General features: G+C 48.7%; 1 protein-coding gene and 1 non-coding gene across 2 annotated transcripts; one reads left to right on the top strand and one right to left on the bottom strand.

Annotated features, from left to right (window-relative positions):
- Positions 1–854: 854 nt before the first annotated feature.
- On the top strand, positions 855–5,236 carry LOC311375766 (transcription factor AP-2-delta-like; the record flags this gene model as incomplete). The annotated part of the gene is made up of 3 exons (XM_084490829.1): positions 855–893; positions 1,758–2,276; positions 5,176–5,236. Coding segments are annotated over 3 exons (619 nt in total), but the record flags the coding sequence as incomplete, so codon positions are not given.
- AC3HAE_045623 (transfer RNA tyrosine (anticodon GUA)) lies at positions 4,948–5,033 on the bottom strand. Its single transcript is given in 2 exon segments — positions 4,948–4,983; positions 4,997–5,033. It is a non-coding gene; the product is annotated as a tRNA-Tyr (tRNA).
- Positions 5,237–8,753: the final 3,517 nt, after the last annotated feature.

Raw genomic sequence — 8,753 nt, 5'->3', positions numbered from 1 at the left:
AATAGGCTTTGGCCTATTTGTGACTAATTAGGACCCCTGTTAAATATGTATACAAATAATAAATGTCAAATTCTGAATCAAAGATTGTATTGTCTAGCTTATAAAATGTCAATCTCCCAATAGCTAACAATAATGAAACCTTGCCGTGCCTTTTCTGAAAAGCATTACGTTTCAAAGGAAGTACAATATCCTAATAATCACGAAATATCAAAAGATGTAATAACAAAAACGAAAAAGCTCCTTCTTAATGTTCTTCTGTAAAGAAATATGAAAATATATATCTTATACAAATGAGTCTAAGCTTGTTAGTACCCTATTATTATGAACGATTAATATCTCAAAACAGACTTACATTTCTGTAGAAAATCCATAGAATGTGTAAACTGGTTTGGGAAAGCGGAGTTAATTTAAAAAAAGGAAATAAACCCCACTGAGCGACGTATGAACACAGAAACTGGTCAAACTCAAAATGTCCACAAAAGCGTAGAAAAACGTTGAAAGAAGAACTTGGTTCCTTATTAAGGCGAAGATACAATATTTATTCCTCGTCTCCTGGGATGCTGCGCTCCGTCTATTGTCCTCCCATTCCTCAGTGCTGATGCTTAATTTTCAGAACTTCTATATTACCAAGGGACCTACGACATCAGCCGAGAAATACCCTGCAAGTACAAAATCCGTGAGCCAGCCCCATCCGTGCAGAGGGGAGACGCTCGCTTTCCGTCAAGCTTTCCGCCGATACCGAGTGTGCGCGTGGGACTTATTTTATTTCTCTGGGTTTTTTTGGATTTTAAAGTATTTTTTTACATTTCGATCGGCGAGGACGGAAAAGGGGGTCACTTTGGAAAAAAAGCACAATGTCAGCAACCTTTCCCGGACTAGTGCACGACGCCGAGGTAATTAATTGCACTTTGCTTAATGTAGGCTATATTCGTTTGATTGTTAACCCACTATATTCCCACCGTTAATGAAACTGCACGTTAAAAATAACAGCAACGCCTTTACTTTAATTTCGCAACGATTTCCAGAATTGTTTTTTTTTTATAACGTCGCGAATTGATGGATCAAAATGTGTTACTCTGCCGTGCCGTGTTGTCCACACTGCTGCCCGGGCGGTTTGCGTTTTTATTAGAGAGGGTGAAAAAAGCCGGGATTGTGTGGTGTGCACGGTGTAGCTGTAGTGTGATTACAAAACATCTCAGGACTGAACTCTCGTTCCTCATCCACTGTGGGAGCGAGAGCTGGCCCACTACATTTGCCAACAGCTCGAAAATAATAGTATATAACAGCGAGACGATTTAAAAATTTGCAAGGAGTGACAGCCACCCACCACCCCCCCCCCACCCCCACCCCACCCACCACCCCCCACCCCGCTACAAAAAAAAGACACAGAACGAAAAGAAACGAAGGGAGAAAAAAAAACACAGCAACGGTGTCTCCAGTCGCCGTGCGTTCAGCTCCCGGGTTGCGGGTACGGAGATGACACCTCCTTCAGGTGGTTTTAAGGGAAGAATCCCTTTGAATGTGGCGGTGTGTGTGAGAGCTGTGTCTGTGTGTGTGTGTGTGAGTTGTGTGTGTTTTCCCTTCAGGTCTGTTTGAGTGTGTTTTGTTGAGGCAGGACTGAAAAAAAAAAAAGAAAAGCCCAACCGCCGCGCGACTCCACTGAGCGAGCGGAGCAGACGGAGCCGCTCGCGCGCTGCACTTGAACGTAAATGACAACCCGCTCACACACACACTGCCCGTGTCTTTACCGCTCGCAGATACGTCACGACGGATCAAACAGCTACCGCCTGATGCAGCTGGGCTGCCTGGAGTCTGTGGCCAACTCGTCGGTCGCCTACTCCTCGTCCTCCCCGCTCACGTACCCGGCGGCGGCCGCCACGGAGTTCGCGTCGCCCTACTTCTCCGCCAACCACCAGTACACGCCCTTGCACCACCAGTCCTTCCACTACGAGTTCCAGCACTCCCACCCGGCCGTGGCGCCCGAGGCCTACGGCCTCAACTCGCTGCACTCGGGCCAGTACTACCAGCAGATCCACCACGGCGAGCCGGCCGACTTCATCAACCTGCACAGCGCCCGCTCGGCGCTCAAGTCCTCGTGCCTGGACGAGCAGCAGCGGCGCGAGCTGGGCTGCCTCGACGCCTACAGGCGCCATGACCTGTCGCTGATGACGTCACACGGCTCGCAGGCCTACGGCGTGGGCATGCACCACGCGGACCAGAGGCTACTGCCCGCCGCCGGCCTCGGGCTGCCTCCGCCCGGGGCGGACGACATACAGGTATATATATATACCTCCTCGGGGGGGGAGGGGGGGGGGGGTCTCCCGTTGCCTGACTTCCTGTTCCTCGGTGCTGTGGCTCCACCTGTCCTCGCGCGTCTCAGTCGCCCGGTCCAGTGCGGTCGACTCTGCCGCCTGAAGGCGACCGGGCCCCGCCGCTTTACGCCCCGTCCCCCGCTCCCATCGTCCAGCCGTAGGCCAGTCCACTAAGCACACCTGACCTGGGTCGGCCTATGTTGCCCCCCCAACCCCCCCCCCCCCCCTCCCCCCCACCACCACCCCCACCCCACCACCACCACCATCCCATGAAAGCTATACCCAAACGCCCAGTACCTTACCTTACCTTAGCCATATTCACACCGACCCACGTGGTCTGCTGCTTTATAGCAACACGCTTATTGTCGGGTCTGAAGTCCAGGGTGTCGGCGGTGGGACGCACCAGATGCTCTTTATTATATTATCTTTAGACTGACCTGTATGGGCTCACGGCGACGCCTTTAAAACGACCAGCCGTCGTCGTGGTAGACATTGAATTGGGTCAAACGGCCTGGTATTTCCAAGCTTGTTAAGATATTGTCGATGTGTTTGGGATAAAATAGCAAATGTGTTATATTCAGGGATGGAGTCAAGTCCACACACGGGCCGTGCAGCTGAAAGCGGAGCCCTTTCTAAAGGTTAATTGACTGGCAGTCTATACAATCCTATTGTGGGACCAGCCTTTCATATTTACCAGATTGTCACGTGACCCATATTTTACATAATTATTTTCGATGTATAGAAATGGTCGAGATGAAAACCAAGACACACTGATCGCGTGTGTGTGTGTGTGTCTGCGTGTGTGTGTCCCGCTGTCTGCCGAGGCAGAGAAAAGCCGCTGGTTCTCTATTCTCCGGTAAAGGGCGGATTAGGGGATCGGGGTTCAGGGCACAATGCCCGGCTCGAGCGTCGTAAAGCACCGTAGTTTATCCAATTACAGACTTAACGTCAATCAACTTCGTTATTTATGCAGCGACATCTGAGCTTTAGTTAGAAACGTCCATAGTTAAACAAGGTTTTAACATAGGCTGCTCACGAATAATTTGGGTTATCCGTGATATACCGATTTTTTGTTCACTTGCATTGCTTGATCATTTTGGCATTTGTGAAATGTAATATTAATAATAATAATTATTATTATTTTATGATTATGAAAATAACAGCAACCACAACAATAATAATAATAATAATAATAATTATAAGGGTAATAATAATATTATTTATTATATTATTATTATTAATAATAATAACCTATTATTGTAGAGTTAATAAGATTGTTATTATTAGAATAGTTATTATTTTGCTATGACCATATGATATGATAGCAATAATAACAGCTATAGGCTTAATTATAATACAATTCACAATAATAATAATAAATATAATTCTAATACTAATAATTCTAATAATTCTAAAAATTCGAATAATATTAGTAATAATAACTATGCTGATTTTTGTAATCACGATACCAATACTAATACTGCAGCCATAATAATAACAATACAAATTATTATAATAAAATGAACGCATAAAAATATGTAGTCCTATTATAATAATTATATAGGCCTAATAATAATCGGAGGAATATGATTTTGGGAACAGCAGATTTATCAGGCTATTGTTTCACCTCGTTGATCATTTCAATTCAAATGTAACAGGTTATGCTATATTAAATATTTGTTTCTGAATAGAGTCTCATTGTGGGGAATAATTTGTAAAAATAATACGCCTTTTGATTACTATAGTCAAAAACAAGGTAAACACTTATCAAATATGAGCATTTATAAACTTTACACCATCGGATATTCAGTTATATTCGGTTTTCATACATTCTTATTTTATATTGCGGGCCTATTGTCTGCCAAACAAATGACGTCGTTCTTCACTATTCACACACGCACACGCACGCGCACACACGCTCCTATAAAACAAGTGAGACCTTTTGAAGAAAAGCGAAGAATCGGCCCGCGTGAACCTGAGCTTCACGGGAGCACGGAACAGATGCGCGCGGGCCCGTGCAGCGCTGTCGCGTCTATAAGCGCGTAAAGAGATTTTCATGCTGAACAAAAGCAGCTGCCACACCTTTCGCTCGTCACAAAGCTAATTCATGCAGGACCTCTGCGTTTTTGTATATTGATTTTATAATCACTTTAGCTTCGGAATAAAAAAGGCTAAAAACAGAGCCGGAGTTGGTTAAGGAAGCGCTACAAGGCCCTTTCAGCAGCACGTTTTATTATTTTAATCTGGGGGTCTCTGCACACGCGGGGTCCGGTTGAACCAGAGACCGGCCTCGAGGCTCACACGAGGGATTAACTGGTTTCTGAATAAAGGCTCGTGTTCTTTCCTCTTGATGACATTGTTGATAGCCAGCGCCGTATTTACCCACATTGCGTTAACAGGTTAGCCAGACCATAACCATAACCGGTTAGCCAGACCATAACCATAACCGGTTACCCAGACCATAACCATAACCCAGACCATAACAGGTTACGCAGAGACCATAACCATACCAGGTTAGTCAAGCGACTTCAACGTCCTTTGACGTCTTTTATATTCACATGTACATTTAGCAGACGCTTTTATCCGAAGCGACTCATAAGAAGTACATTTGTCATTAAAAAAAAAAAAATCCACCTCCTTCGAACCGGAATTGAACCAGTGACCTAAGGATCCCCGTGTAGCCGCTACAGTCCTCCGCTCTACCAACTGAGCTATCGAAGGGGCTTATCACCTGCCTTCGTTTTACCAATACGCTGGTGTGGGTCTGTGTAAAGTGTGCCATTACTCCGTGCATAAACACACGGATGTGCTGTGCCTTCTGACGCCGTGGTTACGGTCCTGACGCCCGGCTCTCTCCCCGCAGGGCTCCGTGGAGGCGCAGTGTGGCCTGGTGCTGAACGGCCAGGGGGGCGTCATACGGAGAGGTAGGGGGCTCCGAGGCGCGCTCTATTGTTCCACCGCGGGCCACGAGCACGCACACACACACACACACACACACACACACACACACACACACACACACACACACACACACACACACACACACACACACACACACACACACACACACACAGACGGCAGCCGCTGACAAAACAAGACAGCGAACAGACAGAAACACACACACAACACAACACCCCTGTCTCCTGTCAACACGTGTAGAGGAAACACGCCCTTTCTCTACCCCCTACACACACGCGCGCTCGCGCGAACACACACACACACACACACACACACACACACACACACACACACACACACACACACACACACACACACACACACACACACACACAGCAATAGTCTGAAGGTGATGGAACGCGGATGCGTTTCGTTTTAATTCATTAAGATGACACCCCTTGTCATTCACTATCTAAACAACTCAACCAATGTGTGATGTTTATACAAGATGTTTATACAATGGGTTTTAACCTAGGATGCTACACATGCAATGTAGGCCTAGAAAACACGTCTATGTAATCGTATATATTGTCAGCCTAACCTTGTCAATATGCCTAAGGGCCTACATTGTCGGATGTGTTGAACCGATCCGAGGATATTACAATGCAAACCAGAATGTAATTCCTTCAGAAATATACACCGTGCAGAGCCTCATTTGCTTGCTTCGGTGAGGACAGCCCGAATGCGTAAATTGAGCAGCCTACAATACACGTCTAAATCCCACTATTGGACTTAAATGATTTGCATCAAATAAATTGTTCCGATGAATAGTTGTTAAAATTGTAATAATTATTAGCAGGCCTAATTATCAGAAAACAAGCACTGTGGTTCCCGGGGCCGGGTGAGCCCTATAGCCCGCGTGCTGTGGCCCAGTATGCGTCGTGTGTCCACGCGCCCACGTGCTCAGCCTATAGGCGCGCGCTCATCAGCATCCTCTGCACGCGCTCAGCGGGGCACTATATGCTCTACAATGAAGCCCCAGGTGGTTCTGCAGGTGCAACGACTGTTGAATGTGTTCCTGACGACCCGTTGTGGATGACGGCATCACAGGCCAACTCATTTCCTCACAAGTCGGGTATTATACCCGGAATAGATCTGCGCGCGCTCCAAAGCCGGCGAGCCGGGGCTGTTTGAGTGAGGGGGGGGCTCTGTGTCTCATCGTTATACACACACACACACACACACACACACACACACACACACACACACACACACACACGCACGCACGCACGCACGCACGCACACACGCACACACACACGTGCGCCTTTTTCTTTTTCTTTTTCTTTCTTTTTTTCTTCTAACCATACAGAAAAGAACCGGGGAGATGTGGGGTTTAATTTTTCATCAACTCCGCCTAGGTGTTGGGGCTTCTCTCGCGGATTGACGCGGGAATCCCTCCGCTATCACTTTGGGTTAACGGCGCGCCGCGTTCCGCCCTGAGCTCAGCCGCGCCGACCGTCACAACCAATCATCTTTGCTTTACGTCCCGCTCCAGTATCGATAGCTTCTCTCGCCTCGGGCGGACGCTTTGATATGCTAATGCCGAGCGGGGCACCCGAATTCAGTGGAGATCATATTAATGTTGTTCTTTCTGACTGCGGCTTTTGGCGGCATGAATATTCACATCACCTTTTTTTTCAAAAGAAAACCCACTCAAGACTCGGGCCCCTGCTTAGCAGGAGTCGTCTGTGTTTTAATCAGCCACGCGTCCCTTCCTCGTCCCCCGTTCAGTCGCAAGCCGATATCCGGCGTCGCGTCCGCAGTATCGCTCAGTACGCGCGCCCCCGTGCCGGAGCGTGCACGCGCTTGCTGAAGGCCTATACCCCCCCCCCCTCTAAAGACATTGGGGTTTGTGTGTGTTTTGTGAGGGTGGGGCTCCGCCGCCGTCTCGTGACTGGAGCGATGAACATTGTTGTTCAATTCGGGAGGAGAATGACATTTGGCCCGTGTCTCTTTTTCTTTAATTTTCGCGGCAAACTCGTAAAAGGCGCTTGATTCCGCGTGTGATCCCGCCCGCCGCTCGCGCCGCTGCCCCAGGCTACTCTCCGCTGCTTAAATACCGTTATCGCCTCTGGGCCCGCGCGCTCCACTGACTGCACTATACCGGCAATAGCTCTTTTCGATTGCCCTTGGCAACATAAAATACAAACTACTTTGAATCAAAACATTTTTAGGGGAATTAATATGATGTGAACCCACAGCTTTCAGAGACGCGCGCCCTGTCAGAGCGCGTGAGGCTGACAGGCAGTTCTACCCGGAATGTGTCACAGAAGAGCCGGACTTCAGACACACTGCCGCACGCGCGCGCGCACACACACACACACACACACATACACACGCACACACACACACACACACGCACACACACACGTAAACAAATCAAGGCCGTACTCTACGTTAAACCATTTCACTTGTGAGAGCGTGTAGACTTCGTTAAGACCGCCAAAGTGTGTCTGGGAGCACCACCTCATTTACGACCCCCCCCCCCCCCCCCCCTAGCAGACAGACCTCACACGGAACCTAGCTGTTAGCATTAGCTCCACGCCGCGCCGCGCGTTCATAAGCGTTGTTTTCAGTCAACAAGGCGATTAAGACCGTGGATCATCTCATGGTCGTGACAAAGGGGGCCACCTCCAGGGCTCTGTGTCACAGGAGCCCGGGGTCTGGGCCTGGGGGGGGGGGGGGGGGGGGGGACCAGCAGCAGCGTTCTGCTGGCACGGCCGCGCCGTAGCCCGTAGCGTAGCGCCTCCACCGCCGCCGCCAGCAAGCCCCAGCCCGGCCATGTTGTCTTGTTTTTGTTTTTTTCTCCGTGATTCCATCATGTTGATCCGTGGCCTAAAAAACAAGGACCCTCCCTCCAGTGAGACGGGTCTGATGGGGAGCCAAGTGACGGCTGGTGGGTGGGGGTGGTGGGGGGGTGGTGGGGGGGGTATTGGTGGTGGTGGTGGGGGTCTACCCAGCGATAGGCCTACAGAGCGGGGGGGGGGGCGGACCAGAGGAGCCGGGGACCCTCTGGTTAACATCCGGATTAGCTCCACGCGCGCTGATCCTGTTAGACTCGGCATTTATTTACATACCATTAAAAAAAGAACAGCTTAACAACAACAACAACAACAACAACAACAACAACAACTCAGTGGAGCGGTTTAGGCGATGGTAATTCCAAAGGAGAAACTGTAATTGAAACATTAATTAGACGTTCGCTGCTAACCTAGTTCTACTTTTTTCCTTATTTCAACTAATGTGGCAATTTTCGCGTTCATTTATTTTTTGCTCACATTATTTACTTCTAAATATTCACTTCTCTGCATGCGGGGGCCAGCCTGACAACACACACACAGCCTCACATCGTATATGGAACCCTAGGACACCGACCGACAACTCATCGTTAAACATGCAGAATATCACACTAAGACGACCCGAGACGTGAGTGTGCTGTGGGTGAACTGTGGACGCTCTCGTCCACAAGTTCACTCACAACA

The sequence above is a fragment of the Micromesistius poutassou genome (assembly GCF_964030765.1).
Source record: "Micromesistius poutassou genome assembly, contig: SCAFFOLD_5735, whole genome shotgun sequence".
In the NCBI taxonomy this organism is placed as follows: domain Eukaryota; kingdom Metazoa; phylum Chordata; class Actinopteri; order Gadiformes; family Gadidae; genus Micromesistius; species Micromesistius poutassou.
This window is presented reverse-complemented; position numbering and strand designations above follow the sequence as displayed.